Source organism: Pholcus phalangioides, unplaced genomic scaffold (assembly GCF_987345545.1).
Source record: "Pholcus phalangioides strain wild (caught in Gottingen) unplaced genomic scaffold, Ppha-v1.0 ptg000013l_1, whole genome shotgun sequence".
Lineage (NCBI taxonomy): Eukaryota > Metazoa > Arthropoda > Arachnida > Araneae > Pholcidae > Pholcus > Pholcus phalangioides.
The window spans coordinates 12,635,379-12,654,764 of NW_028301606.1; the positions used below are offsets into that span (position 1 = coordinate 12,635,379).

The 19,386-nt window shown below is 35.2% G+C and overlaps 1 protein-coding gene across 2 annotated transcripts in view; it reads right to left on the reverse strand.

The window, feature by feature from the left end:
- Positions 1-6,645: 6,645 nt before the first annotated feature.
- The window catches only part of LOC149078613 (solute carrier family 28 member 3-like), a 50,568-nt gene continuing 37,827 nt past the window's right edge, over positions 6,646-19,386 (reverse strand). For both annotated transcript variants that reach the window (XM_089240743.1, XM_089240744.1), the window contains exons 9-13: positions 15,397-15,524; positions 15,130-15,298; positions 12,818-12,976; positions 7,500-7,680; positions 6,646-7,400 (exon numbers count right to left, since the gene is read on the reverse strand). In XM_089240743.1, coding sequence (XP_089096869.1) covers positions 7,375-7,400; positions 7,500-7,680; positions 12,818-12,976; positions 15,130-15,298; positions 15,397-15,524 — 663 coding nt within the window. In that variant the 3' untranslated portion in view covers positions 6,646-7,374. The remainder of the gene's footprint in view (positions 7,401-7,499; positions 7,681-12,817; positions 12,977-15,129; positions 15,299-15,396; positions 15,525-19,386) is intronic.

Sequence of the window (19,386 nt, forward strand, 5' to 3'; positions counted from 1 at the left end):
CCGATTGAGTTGACAGTGGCATTACTCTCAAGGACAAAAAAAAAATATTTTTTTATAAAAACATAAATTTATAACTTGAAAAGAAATGTTTCCGTGGGAGAAAGTTCAATTTGACGATTTAAAAAACCCTAATGGTAGAAAAAAAAATGATTGACTGACAGAGAGGGTTTTAATACACTACGTAATAGAGACCAGCGTAAGAAGAAGTATTGAAGAAACTTTACCGTCGGAAACATATAATTTTAAGAAATCAATTTTTTTCCGTTTTTTTTTTGGTCCGATTATTTTCGGTCTTTAATAACATAACGAAATGAAAACTTCAGTAAAAGGAAATCTCTCAACGAAACGGATATAGCCCCTCGATTACTTATCACATACATTAGTAAAAAAAATAAATAAAAATACATTTTTCTATTCGGACATGTAATTTAAAGAATATGATATTTCCAAAATAAAAAAATAATATATATAATTTCAGATAAAAGGAGAAAAACTCTTTTTTTCCCCAATTTTTCTCTTTTCTTCGGGAGCAACAAAAACAAGAAACCCTAAATGTTTTTATACTTTGATGAGTCTCATGTTTTCCGCGTCTTGTCCGAGAAATCCTGGATTTCATACTTTTTTCTCATTTTTTCCTCCCTTCATGTTTAAGAAATATCTCTCTTTTTCTTTATTTTAGTCTTTTTTTTCCGTATTTATTCCATTAAAAAAAAGTATGTTGGAATCGTTTTGGTGAAAACAAACCTTTATTTTTCTACTTGTATTAGGTAATTATCGTCTCACGTGGAATGTTATTTTACTTATTTTTCTTTTATGTTTCATTATTATTTGAACAAGAGATAACATCATAAGATGTCAGAAAATTCCGATTAATAAAACATGGTCGTTAAGGTTAAGGTCTGTGAGCTGAATTTATAGCTTGGAATATCCCGGAAGATCGTTCTTGCTCCTCCTACACATCATATACGGTTTAGTTTTTTATTTATTTATTTAAGTTATGATCATAACTATGGTCAAATGGGTTTGGTCAAGATTCCAGCACGTAATCACCGTTTTAACGGACTCGCGGCAACTACGAGGTTATTAGTAAATATCATTTATTCTTATTTATCGTGGAAATTTTCATGCTTCTTATGAGAATACGGGTGTTATTTATATGGCTGACATGAAAATGGAACAATATGTATAAATTACGACATTGTTTCGGGTGAAAATATTTTTTTTAGACTGCCTTTTACATTGTTAACGTCTGCAATAAATAATATTACGACCATGGATTTTCTTTTTTCTCATTGCCATTTCTGTATTTCTTTAACCTCTTTGTTTAGGGTTCATAAAACGCGTTTGAACCATAGTCTGAATATAATAAAAATTGTATTATAAGTCTTCTGTCTAAGAAATCCTGCATTTCCTATTCTCCCCCCCCCCCATCATGTTTAAGAAATATTTCCCTCTTTTTCCTTATTTTAGTCTATTTTCTTTGTATTTAGTCCATAAAAAAAAATGCGTTGGAATCGTTTTGGTGAAAAAAAACCTTTATTTTTTTTTTTTTACTTGTATTTAGTAATTACCGTCTCACGTGAAATGTGTTATTTTATTCATTTATTTATTTTTATGTTTCATTATTATTTGAACAAGAGATAACATCATAAGGTGTCAGAAAATCCCCATTAATAAAACATGGTCGTTAGGGTCGAGGTCTGTGAGCTGAATTTATATCCCCGGTGCTTCTACTACACAGCATACGGTTTAGTTTATTTATTTATGAGTTATGTTTATAACTATGGTCACTTGGGTTTGATCAAGATTCAAGCATGTAATCACTGTTTTAACGTACTTGCGGCAACTAAAAGGTTATTAGCAAATATCATTTATGTTTATTTATTGTGAAAATTTCCAGGCTTCTTATGAGAATATGGGAGTTATTTATATGGCTGACATGAAAATGGAAGAGTATGTATAAATTTCGGCAGGGTTTAGGGTGAAAATGTTGATTTGCTTTGCCTTTTACTTTGTTAACGTTTGCAATAAATAATATTACGACCATAGGTATTGTTTTTTCCTTTGCCATTTCTATATGATTTCGTCCACCTTATTTTCATCCACCTTATAATTCTTAATTTGGAGTTCAAATGCTCGTGTCGGGAACACGTTTGAATCATATTCTGAAAATAATATCGATTGTATTATAAGTCTATTAATGCACCGTCAAACTTGGTCATAATGTCACCAAAGAATCCAGAAAGTTACGTTGAAACTAAGAGGTCAACGTTTTCAAGATATTTTTTAACGGAAAACACAATCAAATCCAATCAAATACTGTGCATCAAGTTGTATTTTAATGTCTTTCACGCACCAAATACAGTATGCAATAATATTTGCCAAGACTTTCATATAGTCAGAACTTGATAAAACATCTATAACTTTCAACGTCACCCACTTATAATGTCAATTTAGGATGATTCCTCTGATATAATTAACAAATTTGGATTGCTCGTCAATAAGTCACCCTGCACTTATTCAGTCATCAGGTGCATAGCTTTTTTTCCTGGCCAGAACAGGACCCGCCGCTCTGTCTCAACGAAGAGATATAAGAAATGGTGGTCAAAGACCTGGGCCATGAAAAAAAAGCCTAGCAGTATTCCTCGCTCCTGGGAGACCAGACGCCAACCTCACCCCTCGTGACACCCCACCCAATGTATCTCTGCATGCCCCATATTTATTGCATTTAAAAATTAGTAGCCTACATAAATAAAAATTAAACTGAATTAAAAAAAAAATTTTAATTTAAAATAAAATAAATAAGCACAAAAAAATAATTTTAAAAAGCATAGAAAGAGGGAAAAAAATGTTTACAAAAGCACAAATATGCACAGACAAGGCTGTAATATGTACAGATATTTTCAGAGGATATGGGCAGACAGCGCCTAGCTGATGCGACAATCATCCATGTATCTGTGGAAAACATTTGTTAAATGCACTATACGGTTATAAAGCAGAGCATTCATATTTTTTATTGAGACACACACTGTACAATATTTGACGACAACGGTAATATCCAAACTTCATTGCCCATCCTCTTCAACCATTAATAGGTCTGAATCTGAGTCAGACATTGTAGCTGTTGGAGTGCTGTGCGATGGAGGAATTTTCCTTTCAATTGTTTCTGCAGAGATCACCTGTTCTTGATTGCTGTCAATGAACTGGATAATCTTTAATAGCCTTTGTTTCTTTGGCTTGTCTTCAATTATTTGTTGTGTTTCTAGACAATCGAGTTTTTTTTTCTGTGCACCCGCGAGAAAATGAAGATTTTCCGTGAATTTAAATGATGTTGCGTAATGGCAGGTACCCTCTTCACCGCATTTACATAGATTTGTTCTATGTTTAAAGCGTTCTAGGTAAGAGGGGAAAGGACCGCGTTCGGAGATAAAGAAAATTAATATTAATTAATTGATGAATAAAATTAATATTAATTAATTGATGAATAAAATTAATATTAATTAATTGATGAATAAAATTAATATTAATTAATTGATGAATAAAATTAATATTAATTAATTGATGAAGAAAATTCTATTGATCCAGTATAACTTCTCTTTTGAGGGACACCAGTGGGACAAAAACATGCGTCCTTAATAGAGGGGTGACCGTTAATCAGGGGTTTGAGATGCATACATTTTATAATACCAGGGAAATTATTATTTGGCCATAAAATAGGGGTGACCGCATCTGATAGGTGTCTGTTAAAAGGCGTTTTATTGTACTCAGGGTATACCGAGGTCTGTAATTATAGACGGCAATTCCATATAAGATTCAGTGTTTCGTCTACACCTGGGATAAATCAGACGTATTAGTTGTGCAAGAAGATAACGTGCTAAAGAGTATCACGATCTAGAAGAATATTATGTTTATGTCTAGTTTTATGTCCAAAGTATTTAATATCCATGTACAAACAAAAGACATTTTCAATGCAGATGGGAGCAGAGTTTGAGATCGTTTTGTCTCAAAGTTACTGAGACTAAGACTGGAAATGTGCTGATCTCGTTCCGTCTCGATCTCATTAATATCTGAACTACCGAAAAGATTAAATCGACTACTTCACCACACACCAACCCCGGCATGTCATTTTGATGCAATTTACTGCCGTTAACAAGTTGGGTTAGAAATGAAGGCGCCATCTATCGGTGGTCACCTCAAGCTCGTTATGGAAAAAATGTATTGTTATGTATATTATCCCCCCCCCCCGTTCAAACCTGGGACCTGACGGATACCTTCACGCTGGTAGACGAGCATCTTACCACCAAGACACTCAGGGGCAGATTATGCATATTACCCAATACTCGCGTGGTTGGTAAACATGATAAATCGTACTATATTATTGCATGGTGATTCATACATGTATTGTATCATTATATCGGTGTAATATCGTCAAATTTGTTACATTATTTTATAATTTTAAGTAAATTAAAATTGATAATATAATAATAATAATTTCTTGTGATCGTAAAATTATCATTATATCGGGTTACGATCGCAAAATTTGTTATCGTTATAGCGCGGTCCGACTATATTCATCACACATACTAGACTCATTTGGAATTATTTTCATATTTATCAAATTCACGACGACGCTTGTGTATTATGCATATTCACCGGTAAAAGTGATAAATTTATCAAACTTACTTAGACGATTGATAAGTATGCATAATAACCGGTTATTATATATATTAACCGGCTAGGAAGCTGCTGTGCATCAAGTGTGGGTCGTGACCTCTAGCTCAAGAATCTCTGCCTGTTATGGAGTTGTACGACCCCTCTAATGAAACCCCTGCAAATCTGCTATTGGTGGCGTGACCGCAAGAATCCCTGGCTTTAAGTGGATTTTAAGTTTATCCCATCTCGGATGCCCCTTTGAAGCATACCTAAGTCATCACCCATCACTCAAGAGCCCCTGGCAGTTAGAGGATTTGAGCATTTTTTACCGTAACTTATACATTCACACAACTGAGTTTAATAAAGTTTTATCTCTGACACGATCCCACCCCCTTGGCAAGGACAATGGCTAAAATTCGCTAAAGCCGGTAGAGCCTGGACTGTAATCGGTTTGAAAGAAAGAAAATACTCACGCTGTAAATCAGTGGTCCGTCGAATTGTTTCAGACATTTTACAGGTCCTTGGTTTCGGAAGGGCAGAAAGCCACTGGGTCAAATGAGTATTATTTTTTCAGTGTATAATAGCGAAAAAAAATCATTCAAGAATTTCGGGAGGGGAGGAAACGGTCTATGAGACAATTTATTCAAAAGGCTAGGGGATCGGTGAACTTGTATGTACATATTTCATTAGCATAAAAGAAGTGTCATAACAAAATGACAAAATTATTAACTTTGTTTTCAACAGCTGTTCCGATTAATGTAAAGAATGTATTAAAGCTGTTTCTCACCCCCGTCAACCTTTCTTTAGCGAACAAGATATGCATGTGCGTCGAGCAATTAATTAACCATTTATAGCTATATAAACAGCGACGTCAAGCCACGAATTACTCGGAGTCTGTCACCTAAGACATAGCTTTTTAAAAAAGCCCTGGCGCGAGGCTTTTAATAAAGTAACCGCATTGATCGAGGGCTTCCCTTGAAAATTCCGCTCTTTCTTTTCTTCCCGTTGTTTTGAGAAAGCATTAAGCTTTCTCTCTCTCTCTTTTCTTATATTTTTCATCTTCCTCATTTCATTTACTTATGATCTAATAAGACACGAAATTAATTATAAGCTCCCTTGTCAAAAGCTGGGAGAAAGAATGAGAGGGGAAAAAAATAGAATATATAAAAGTTCATTTTCCGCCAAGAAAGTCCGCAGGAAATACGAATTTTTCTTCTAGTTAATTGGCGTCTTAAACTTGGAGCGTGGGAAGTTTTAAGCAAAAATATTTTATGCGTACAAACATTAGATCTTTTTTTTTTCTCGTACCACTTTGTAAAATAAGATTCATGAAAATACACACATCAGGATTCTTAACCATTTCCCAGCCGCGAGAAAAATTCAACAACAATATCAGCTTCGTGAACCCATGGGACTGTTGGTTTTTCGAAATTTAGGAAACCCGTGACGCATCAAGTGTGGGTCGTTACCTTTAGCTCAAGAATCTCTGCCTGTTAGTGGAGTTGCACGACCCGGCTAGGAAACCCCCTGCAAATCTGGTATTGGTTGTGTGACCTGCTTTTAAGTGGATTTTGAGACCTATCTCGGATGCCCCTGCGAATCAGGTTTCATTCGTCAGCCGTCACTCAAAAGCCCCTGACTGTTAGTGGATTAGACCAACCCATCTCGGAAACCCCTATGAATCAGGTTTAGGTCGTAACCCATAGCTCAAGAATCCTTGTCTCTCAGTGGATTTTAAGACTCGTCTTGGAAGCTTCTGCGAATCAAGTTTCGGACGTGACCCATAGCTCAAGAGCCCTTGGCTGTTGATGGATTTGAACGACCCATTTTGGAAGCCCTGCGACTCGAGTTAGGATCGCGGTCCATGGGTGGATTTTAAGGGTGAATCTCGGGCATAGATCAATGAACCGTGATATAATAATGAATTGTAATATCCAAAGGCATTTCAAACATTGTGCTTACACCATCAATGACACACTATATCTAATAATAAAATTGAAGACAAATTATTTTATTCACTTAAAAACAATATCACTAAGCATTTCACTCATAAACTGCTTCTTTACAGCAGCGTTTCTCAACCTATAGTCCGCAAGCAGACTTGATAATTTAATTGCAATTGAATGAAACATCATCCAATTCTGTAACTGATATAAGTAATATCCTCATGGATTCAAACAAAGAAAATGAAGCCTTCATGCTCGGGATAACTAAATATATCTCATCGATAGAAATGCAGGATATCGCTAAGTGTAGGCGAAAAATGCAATTTCGGACGAATTCATTAGAATTGCTGAATTGCAAAGAATAAAGGCCCTTGTTCAAATCACAGTAGACAAAAATGTATTTCACGAAGAAAAAAAAGTCGTTCATCCTATCTTAGGCGACTATATTGCACAGAAAAAAATACGAAAAGCTATTAAGAGGCAAAATTTGAGTGACTAATGTTTACTGAAATTTTGCCTCGTATATAAATTAATATAAGCTTCGTTAAAAAACGGGACAGTTGCGTGAAGAAATTCGCAACGGGCAAAAAATATGTGAAAATACAAGAATTTCCCATAAATTACGGAACACGTGACCACTACTCGTGCTGTAAATTATTGGTCCGTTGAATTGTTCCAGACATTTTACTGGTACTTTGGTACAGAAAGATTGAGAAACACTGCTTCACTATAAGTTATTCATTCGACATTTTCAATCCTATTCAATGGCTTGTGCTCAATCGAAATCTTCCAGCAACGCACCTATATATCAAGAATGAAAAATATAAATGTTAAATAATTTAAAAAGGACAAACAGTGAAGACTTTTCTTTTTGCAGTGATAAAAGTATTCCAGAATTACCTGCGATACAAGCTGTCATAAAACAAGCGACAGACCCAGCAAGCATCGCTCGCCAAGCAAGAGATGCCAGTTCGGGTTTCCTATCTGGTGCCATGGAACCTAACGCACCTATTTGGATACCTATAGAGCTGATATTCGAGAAACCACACAGAGCAAAAGTCGCTATTGCTTCGGAACGGCTCTGAAAAAACAATAATTAGAGAACAAAATTATTACAAATACATACATCGTGTGCGAAGGAAGTGATTCTAAAACTAAAAATAAATATGAAAAACGATCAACAGAAAAAATTCAATGTGGTAGTGGCATCTATATAAAATAACAATTGGGTAAAAATTTTAAGAGATCTTTATTACATAGATACTATGTCATAGGCTTTCATTGGCCATAAGCAGAGGGAGATCCTGGGGGTGCCCAGGGAGAAGAAAATTAGTATTCCGAAGGCTGGCTATGTTTCTAATTGACTTTTTGAGAGATTATTTATCCAATTACATGGCGGTTGGGTCCATATTTAGAAAACCGTTTAAAAACTACAATTTTCAAAACTTTTGTAATTAAATTTGTTTTAAAATACACGAAATAATTTAAAAGCCTGTTTTTCTTCCTATCTTCATCTTTACATGTTTTGAGTTAGAGGAGCTAGCCTCTCACTGCGCTGGTCTGGGTTCGAATCCCGGTTCGGGCATGGATGTCTACTAACATTAACAAATTTCCTGGACGGATCATGCTGATCCCTTAGGAATGCGTGGGGAGCACGTTATTATATATAAAAAACAGTTGTATTAAAAAATATCAAAATCGTGAAAGTAGGTACATATAGTTTGGCCAGGCCCCAAAATGAAGCATGAGGACCATACAGTCGGCACCGCTTAAACGGAAATATATCGGTGTTAAAGCACATATTATCCGATTAAGCTGGGTATTCGATTATGCGGGTAATAATTCAACTGATGTTTTAGACCATTAGTACAGTTTTTAAGATATCTTACATATTTCGCAATGTCTTAGAAATCGAATTGTTCCTTTACTTACCATCCTTCGGAAGCAGAAAAGTATTCACAGTTTTCTCAAAATCTTTGTTGATTTCCTGTGCTTTTTATCTAATGATGGCGTCGTTGATTAACGCATTTTTGGCTCTTTCAGCATAAAATATCGCAATATACAAACGCAATTAAATTTTCTCTTCTGATCAAGCTTCCGTTTTTTTCGCCAATGTTCAATTTCATTAATATTTTCCTTAATGCAGACATTCTGAGAAATCCCATACTTTTTGGCCATTTCAGTTTGAGTTTTTTTATTGTATTTATTGCTCCCAAAACTTTTAATTTATTGCACAAACTCAAATCCTTTTTTTTTTTTTTGTTTGCGCGGTAATTTTCTCTAATTTTACATCTTTGCATACCATACAGCCATAGTTTTTTAGACAAATTTTTGATATATTTGCTTCTATTGAAAAAGTCAGCGCTCCCTTTTGGCTTAATGAGTCACATACCTCTTAACATGGGGAAAAGTTGAAATATCACTAAAAATACTATTATTGATTTATTAGAACTTTTTTCCACATATTTTCGATTAAATATCGTATCCTATGCTGGTATAAAATTTTGCATATCTTTAATACTTAAATTTTAAAGTTTTTCAAAGAAATACATTAAAAACAGCTTGCGTGCATGAGAAAATGACATGGCATCAATGTAACCATGCAATATTAAAATTAGAATGAAGAAAAAAAATGGTTCATTTCATAAACTGAACTAAAAGGTTAAAATTGCATTGACTCATTCTTATTTAAAATTTAATTTAAAATTTAAATTTTCAAAAATTCAAAAAAATATATTTTTTTTTTTTATAAATCTCAAGTATTTATAAATGGATCTGAAATCTTTTAGTTAATTTTATGAAATGAACCGTTTTTCTTCATTTTAATTTCAATATTGTAAGGGCTCACTGATTTCATGTCATTTTATCATGCACGCAAGCTGTTTTTATTGTGTTTTTGTTGAAAATTTTCAAAAACATTAAGTATCAGAAATATATAAAATTTTATACCAGCATATACTGTATATATAACATATAATATTTAATCACAAATATGTGAATTCACAAATATAAAAAAAAACTCTAATAAATCAATGGTTAAATAATATTTTTAATGATATTTTAACTTTTTCCCATGTTAAGAAGTATGTGGCCCCTCAACAGAGAACAAAAAGTAAAATAAATAGTTAAATGTACTGAATACAACTAAAAAACTTTAAGCCCCCCCCCCTCCCAAGTCTATGTTTTTTGTGAGTGTTGTTACCTTACAAACATATTTGCCATAATTATCAAATGTTTTAAATAATAAAAATATTATACAGGGTGTCCAGCGAGTTCGACCATTCGTCGTAGAGGTATGGTTTTAATATGAATGTGTCAAAATGTGTTTAGGAATCACTTTCACGCCGGTTTCAAAAGTGAAATATATCGTGTCTTAAATTAAGAAATCCACATTTTTATACTGTTCCCCGATGTCCTCTAACTCCCAATTCAAAAATTGTCGCCCTGTCTCTCCTGAGGCAAACAAAAATGATTCCATATCTATACGTGAAATAATCGTTGAGATATTTGAATTCAAAACCCAGAAAAAAAGTTGGGAAAGAATCGCATAAATGAGGGGAAAGGAGCGTTGTTCGTTAGTTTATGCGGTGCTTTCCCAACTTTTCTCCGATTTTCGAATTTTAATCTATCAGTGAATAGTGCACTTGGAAAAGAGGAATTTTATTTTTGGTTGGCCTCCTAAGAGACAGGGCAGCAACATTTTAATCGGAAGTTAGAAAACAGTAGGACCGTATAAAAATTTAGATTTTTTTTACTCTCGAAACCGGTACGGAGTGATTCTTGAACACATTTGGCGCATTGTTTAAATTAGAACCATAAAACTATACCTCTACAACCCTCGGTTGATGAGGTCGTATTAGGACTTACAGTACACCCTATATACATAATGGTAAAAATATGTTTACAGTTATCGTGTGAATTGCAAGATACGATAACGAGAGAAGTTGAAATTATTCTATGCAGCAGGGAAGGTTATTATTGTACGGGAAATTTTTTATTTCTAGGTGATTTTAATCCGTTCAAGCGGGATATCCATTTATCTGTATGTTACGCGATTGAGCAGGTCCGACTGTATTTGGACGATCTCCCCTATCATTAAAGCATAACTGCTTTCTTCAAGCTCTTCAGCAAAGCGATGACTACTTCTAGGATCGTGATTTTTTTTTTTTTTCTTCTTAACATTAACTGTAATTTCATTTTGTTTCCCATTACAACAGCCCGTTTGTCACGTTTTCGTCTTTCCTTTTCCTTAGAAAAATAGAAAATACCGTCTTTTGACGGCTTAATCATGAGCAGGAAGTTCCTTGTCATTTTCTTCCTGATTTTTCGCTGCTCTTCTTATTAGTATTTTATAGGTTTGATATGTTACGGAGTTACTGGATAGTTCCACTCTCAAAAATAACATCATCCCGGAGTATGTCGATTTTCCGACAGTCGTATTTTCTCTTTTTATCTTTCTTTGCCACCGACGACGTCAACTTTCTCTGTGTGTGTGTGTGTGTATATAGAGGACACAAAGTTTCTTTTCCAATCTTCAAACTTTTGGTCCAAGAAAGAAGTAAAAGTCGAACTGATGGCGCAGAAACAATAATTCCCATTTGCTTTGTTTTTATAACGGCTCCTTTTTCTCACTTCGACATTCGGTTACGTCATTTGGTAGCGTCTAATAGCATACATGAAACTAGAAAAGTTTTTTTGTTTTTTTTCAAAAGAAAAGTTACGTGACATTGCATTTCATAAAAATGGAAGCGGAAAGGATAAAAGAAAAAGAAAACTTTAAAATTGTTCAATTGAGTAGAGAATTTCCATTAGATGTTATTTCGAAATCGTATTGCTTAAGATTGGAAGAAAGCACTGCAATTTTGTTTAACTGGTGGGGTTTTTTTTTTTTTTGCGCTAAATATGTTTTTGTGCATCACATTTTTGTCGTTTCAACTTTAACGGAGTTGGTGCACGATCTTGGCTTCCCATGCTTTTTCATGGGGAAAATCCTAGAAACATTGAAAAATTTCCTATTCTCATTTTAGGCCCTCAATTTTTTTCTCCAATTCTGTGGATATTTTCGTACAATTTAGCAAGATCTTTTAGTGTTTTAGATGCTGGTTATTTTTATTTTTTTGGAATTTTAACTTCAACAACATGCAATATTTTCTCTCTCTGAAATCACCCAAATTCACCCATATTGTGCACTATAATTTTTTTTTTAATCATTTTAATGGGAAATCTTTTCGTTAAAGCGAAGCATGTAACATTTCATTGCTGAGAGACGCACTCGAAAAAAATGTTCCTTATCAGACAAAAAACATAGTTTGAGGAAAAGAGCGTTTCAATGGCAAACAGTAGCATGCCTGCCAATGGTTAATATTGAAATACTTTAAAAATACTTTCATTGCAAGTGGAACAAATACTTTCATTGCAAGTGGAACAAATACTTTCATTGCAAGTGGAACAAATACTTTCATTGCAAGTGGAACAAATACTTTCATTGCAAGTGGAACAAATACTTTCATTGCAAGTATCACAAATACTTTCATTGCAAGTATCACAAATACTTTCATTGCAAGTAGAACAAATACTTTCATTGCAAGTAGAACAAATACTTTCATTGCAAATAGAACAAATACTTTCATTGCAAGTAGAACAAATACTTTCATTGCAAATAGAACAAATACTTGAACGCAGTTAGATGCAAAAAATTTTAAAGAATTAAAAAATCCAAAAATATGTGTTTTTTGACAAATGTCTGTGCGCCGACGTCTTTAATAGTCTTTTATGTATCATAAGGGTCAAATATTCTTACATGCATGGAACGTACAATACTCCTCCGCTACTTTTCTAAGTAATCAATTTTCTGTTAACATTTTTTGTAACGTGGTAATTTTCGGTTCCTTCTTGAAAAAAAATCCATGTAAAATTATATTTGGCTTTTTTTTCCATCGTAGGATCAAACACATTCAAATCACGGAATTGAAAAGTCTGGACGGTGGGACTTCTGCATGGCAATGCCAAATCTAATGCTGCAAATACATTTTATAGACGCGGACTTCGTCGAAAGTTTAATTTGGCCCGCAAGGTCTGAAAGGTTGGAGACCCCTGGTTTAGCATATTCTTATATTTTACAACGATTCGAAATACACATGTATTACTGTGTAACAAAAATTATTTTCGAAAATATTCGGCATCAAAAGATTAAAGTATAGGAATGGTGTTATAGATACCGATAAAAGATTCTCCTTTTGAAACTCCGCCAACTTTCTATAAGCGACGAACTCGTTGACGACTGTCTTCAGTCCAAGAAGATTTGCGACCATCTCTTTATCTTTCCATTCGACTCCCATCACTAACGAAAGTGGCACAAACACTTTCGACATCAACCACTAATACAAAAAAAAATTATAAAAAAAGCATATGTATATTGTAATTCAAAAATTATACTTTTCAATAAAAATCGAACTAGTACTATACGGCCTAATGTGGTGGAAGCCCCCCCACACACCATAGAAATATCTTTTTATACCAAAAAACTTTTTATTCATATTATCTGACCTCGACGTACATGCGAGTACTTAATAAGTGTTTGTTATGTACTTCGGTGAACTGTTTTGTTTTAAAAATTTACTGCACAGAACTATCCGGAAAAGGAAGTCCAAGAATAAAAATATTGCACATATTTCAAGATAAGCTTCATAAAGTGGTCACGGTAGCCCAGGTCGATAAGATACTCGCCTAAAGTACCAAAGGATGTTTAGAGGTGTCGAGAGTTCGATGCCTTGTTCGTCCTTGTCAGAAACTTTCCTGACACAGGGGTACAATAGAAACGGTGGCATAACCACAGGAAAAGATTGCTACCGCAGGGGAGTCCAACACCGAGGGGTTAGCGCACCAACTCGGTGAGTATAAAAAAAAACGCTGCCGTTCGGAATTGACGACAAATTGTAGGTCCCGGTCAAATTAGCCCTCTGTGCAGAAAATGACTGTGGTGCAACAAAAATGATAAAATGATCAAACCATTATAAAATCGAACTTAATTGCAGGAAACATAAAATCATATACACTGTACAGCAGTGTTTTTCAACTGACCCCCGTGAGACCGTCCTCCGTGGAATGGCCTCCATTTAATCATCATTATTTACTACTATTGCATTCACATTTTGTAATTTTTCAACTTCAATACTTTGAAGTTGATAATCAATAATAATTGTCAATATTTTGATATGCAAATCATGAGAAACAACACATATTCTGGATTTCTTGGGGAGACTTGGAGATTTCGTGGAAAATTACCTTCGCTACATAAAGTCCGTTATAGCCTTCACTTTTACTGAAGGAGTCCATTGCATTGTTGGGAACACTGCCGTACAGTGCAAATACACACTTTCAAAATGAACAAAGCATAAACGTATAAAGCATAGACTAAGCTCTAACAAATATTATTTGAACTTGTTTTACCGTTCATTGATGATTACATAAATGTGAAAAAAGAATATTAAGTCATTAATGTAATTATTATTTTAAACTAAGAAGGATAATACGGAGCAAGGGTAGTCGAGAGTCTACTATACTCCGTTTACTGAAGTTTGTCAGATTTTCAACTCATAAAATTTAGACATCCAAAACCGGCATTTTTGATCATGTTTTTGACGTTAAAAGCGAATACTTCTCAATTTTTGAACTGGCTATAACCAAATATTTTTTTTTATATCTTTTGACAATTACTTCCAAATACTCGTTATAGCGAGATTCGCGATAAAACGAACTTTTGCTGTATAGCCAACTCTTCTAGTTTTGCTTTGCGTCATACACACAATATGACAACTCCAACTACAATCCATCTATTTTTCTGTTTCAGTAAATATTCAAACGATTCCAACTATAGATTTTTTCATTATCAGCGCGAAAAACGTGTAATATGGAAGTCGGTACTTTTAATGGTACACGAATTAATTTATTTTCCTAAAGTGCCTTTATTGATACAAGTAGAAGACGACAAATAGATTAAAAAGAAATGCGTATTACATAATATCTAACTTATTCAAAACTTAAGCTCATCTCAGATCTGAGCCCGAGAGAGGGAGATAGAAAAAAAAAACTAAAATATAATTAAAACGCGAGTCTCAGTTCAGGTGCACTAATTAGACTCAAAATCGAAAAATACCTGCCATAAACTATTAATTCCGAGACTTATTAAATAGTCAAGATTCCGTTAAAAGCCTATTTATCATCCGGAATTCTAATCTTCGATCTAAGAGAGACAAACAAAGAGACGGGGGGGAAAAAACAATTTTCTCTCTGCATCTGTTTTCTTACAAATTACAGTGTAGTTTTTCGATTAGAATATCGCATTAATTTGCATTTCACTAAATAGTCCTTCGTATGTTTCTTGTTTGCAAATTAGCATTTTATTTATTCATTTCGTTTCAAATTAATTTATTCGACGACAGTGGGTATGTAATTCGTGCTCCCTAAGAGATGTGGTTTTTTTTTTTTTTTCTAAGAATTTCATTATTCAGAGGAAAGATAAAAAAATTACATCAAATGTAATGAATTCAAAATGAACCAAAGAGCCGAACCAGGATAGTAAACCGTCCAGTAGTGCTATGATGGATACGGCTGCGACGAGGTTCGCTATGATGTTCGTGATGAGACCGATGGACGTCGACGCACCGTTGCTAGCGGCTTCTAGGACGTTCCTTTCGTTCCTGCGGTTGGAGATAATAGTGTGTGAGTCTCGATTTATGCTCAAAGTTATCCAAAAAAAAAAGGACGAAAAATAATTGTTTTTATGATAGAAACTTACGGTTTTTCGATTTTTATGTCCTCCGCTTTTGTAGTGCTCTCTTCGGTTTCCGGATAGAGCATTTTGGAATACGCTAAGGCGGCTGGTGCGGACATGACTGATGCCGATAGTAAATGGCTTGGACTTATCTGGGAATATAAATACAGTAATCACATTTGGAAGCATAATACAGTCAAATTCGGTTATAACGTCGTCACCGAAGATTTACCGAAAGTTTGAGGGTCCGATGTGTCTGACAACCAAGGCGTTGTTACAATTTCAGATGTTTAAAGAGGATATTTTGAAGACCTTTCAACTGTAAGACTGGGATTATACTATAAAAGTTATAAAAAATTCTTTTATGAAACTTGAAAGATGTAACCAATAAGCGTATCGGTTACATCCGAGGATGACGTCACTCTCCGCTATCCATACAATGGTTTTTAACAATGGATAGTGGAGAGTGACATTATCCTCAGATGATTCGCCATCTGGTGCCATCGTCAGCAATTGTGAGCTTTGGCCTGAACTGTGTCCGATCGTCCATGCACGGTCCCGTTCAGTGCACACGAGCTCCAAAGATTGAGATATTCGTTGCCTCTTTAGTCTAGTGCGTTTACCCCAAAAGTGAAAGGACGTGGGTTTGATTTCCCGCAGGGGCAGTTGAATTCTCTCTCTTTCCAAAAATATATCTCGCATCAACCAGCTGTTAAAAACCTTTGTATCGGTTACATTCGAACAAATCTAGCTTATTGGTTTTTTTTTTTTTTTTCGAGTTTCATGAAACAACTTTTATAATACTTTTATAGTGTAATCCCGGCCTAAGAAATATAATCGGGTACAATATAAAACACTACGCATGAAGTTTTTAATTAATTATGATTCGGTGACCATATTTGATGGAAAAAAATACGGGAAATTTAGACAATAAATGTGACATCTCCGATTTTCACCGAGCATGTTGCCAGTGTTGTCGGGAAGTTGACAAACATTGCTGATAAATAACTCTTGGCCAGGGTCGGTCCTAGAAATTCTACCACCTGAGGCGAATACTATTTTTCCGCCCTTAAGATAAGAAAGAAGATTTTTCTTTCTTCACTTCCAGCACCTTGATACAGTGGTTCCCAAAGTGTTTGTCGCGATCCCCTTGAAGGGGGTGACGTTGATGATTTAATCTTTAAGCGGCAATTAGAAATCCTCCCCCCCCCCCTCGCCCCTAACTTCCGATAAGGGGTGTAGAGAAAAGTGTTTTCCATTGAGAAATCAACTTTACAAAATATCCGGCTTGTCAATGCTAAAATAAGAGGCTTTTATGGAGACGAGATATCTCGTCATTGGCACTTAAATGGTTAAAATATAAGGGGTTGCTATAGCAGGGCTATATATATAGAGACATTAAAAAAATGATAGTAGTTCATAATTTACAAGCAATAATATATATAAATTAAATTATCGAGTTTGCTACGAAACTTTTGTAAACAGTTGTTATTTGTGTGTGATAGAACATCATTATCAAAACTCGTAACATATTATCGCTTCACGCTTTCTATAATTGTAATCAAAAAGAATATAAAAGCCAAATCGGGGGAAGGGGAGAGTTGCTCCAGACCAACTTAAATAAGATTGCAGCATGGACAAATGAATGGAGCATGATCTTCGGCGTTGATAAATGCATGATCGCTCATTTTGGCTCGAACAACCCACGTTTAACTCACGAGCTAATTGGTAAAACTATTCTGGATGCAACTAGGCTCACCGATTCAGGAATTCTTATTGACGAGCGGCTGAGGTTATCTGAACATTATTTCACGGTGACCAAAGAAAGCAAATAGAATCTTCGGTTTAGTCCTTGAAAAGGTCTCTTCGTGTTCTCTTTAGAGCCGTCCTTCCACTTTTCCGGGGGTTGGTTCGCCTTGTTCTAAAGTACGCCGTTCGGTTTTGAGACCCTATCTTCAGAAGGATATAGACTTGATTGAAAGGGGTGTCTAGCCGCTAGAGCACTTGTGTCCACAAAGCACCTTATACAAGTATATGCAAGGCTTTAGCTATGAAGAGAGACTTGTTTCATTGAATATGTTCTTTTTCTTTTGGAATAACGTAGCAGTCGTGGAGATTGAAGTATTTAAGATTTTCAAGGGAACCGATATATGATGGATCATGAAATATTGTTACGCCTCTTTCAAATGCTTTGACTCGGGGACACGCATTTCGATTAGTTAGGGATAATTCCAGGTTGTTTTGTCGCAGGGAGTTTTCCTCCAACAGGGTTGTGAATTCATGGAATAGCTTAGCTTCTGATGTCGTGAATTCCCCACTTTCAAGAGAAAATGCGATAAGATCAATTGGTGTAATCGAGAAACTATCCATATTTAAATGTGAATGACACCCATATTCCTATGGGCAGATTTTTCAGTTGTTTAATTTCTTTTTCTAACTTACTATTATTATTGGGAAGCTGTATTTACACTACGACAACCATATTTTTATTGGGGGTGGGGGGGGGGGGTTTCTAATTTTATTTTTATGTATATGTATTTTTTCCAGCCATCTTGTTGGTAATTTTGCCTGTTGTGGTCTGAGATTTCAAATTTGTATATATGCAAAGTAATTTTTCGATAATATAATCATCAATTTGATTGGCCCATATACCGTAATATTCATAGCATTATAAGAAAAAATTATATTCATTCATTCAACGGTAGTTGAAATGCATATTTCAATTTACTACCCCCTGCTTAATTCAATACCCGCGTTGTGAGCAGCGAAGTGACTCGGAGACACAATGGAATGAACAATAGCCCAAACGCCTTATTACAACGTTAACCCCGATTTCTCTCTGTCTCGATGAAGTCACCAACTCTATGGCTCTAAAGACAACAAGACAGATTAACGGGCCGCGTCCAAGATACCGTGGTTAAAATATGTGGGTACGTTGAAATTTATGCCTGCTTAAGATGATGTGTAGCTTGCGGAATGGGTATTACGTACGATAATGGTTTGTATAGCAATCCTGTTTCCTTCCAATAACGTGCTCGAATGTAAGGAGTGGGTAGTCGAACGATTTTCTCGTAACCTCCTCCTCCTCCGTCTTTGTTAAGCCGGATCGTCTCTTCTCCTAGAAGATTAACCGAGCAAGGCTACTAACCATAAGGCGACGAAAATCCATCACATGGGGGGTAACGTAGTCAAGTCGAGCATTCAGTAACAGCTGCACTAGATCATGAAATATAGTAAATGCTTGTTATCTCGATGCGGAATTGTTTCGGTTCGCGAATTCGCAATAAATATGAAGGAATATCCATGCAGTAAAATGTAACGCGAGATTTCTCTGGGAGTTTTCTTGCCTGCAGTTAGCAGTAATAAATGTCATTACATACTTGTTGTTATATTGGTTATTTGATTTATTGTCTTAAGATATTTGGTGGGCAGCGTTCAATGAATTATGTGCAGCTTCCGAGCTATGAGGCCATGCGTCGTATGCAGCCGTCGTTCTCGCTTGTCGCAGAGACCTGCGCGTTACTAAACGTCCGAAGATGTTCGACACAGATGTAGGCGAAACGTCAAGAAGTAAATTTTTCGGACCAGGACTGAGAAATTGGAAGATCCTTACAGCTCTGAAGCTGTATATGTACTTAATTGAACGCCGGTCATGACAGCAGCCTAAGACAGTAAATAAAATAACCAATAAGAGATATAGTCAATTGAATTCAATGTAGTCGTAATGATTTTTGAAAGAAAAATTTGGCCTCTGTGGTGAATCTGTCCTTTTGTCACTGTCAATCACTGTTCAATCACTGTCCCTTTGCAATCCCGCTGAGTGAGCTAACCAATTCACTACAGAAGCACTGATAAACTTTTTCCTAGTAGCACATATACTCTTAACGGGACAGTGCAATGTATGAATAGTCTGACCTGACTCTCCCTCCTCAGAAAACAGGCAGACTTTCAACACGAGACTTACATATCCTGAAAATTCTGACATTTTCCATTTCACTTAGCAAAATGGAAAAC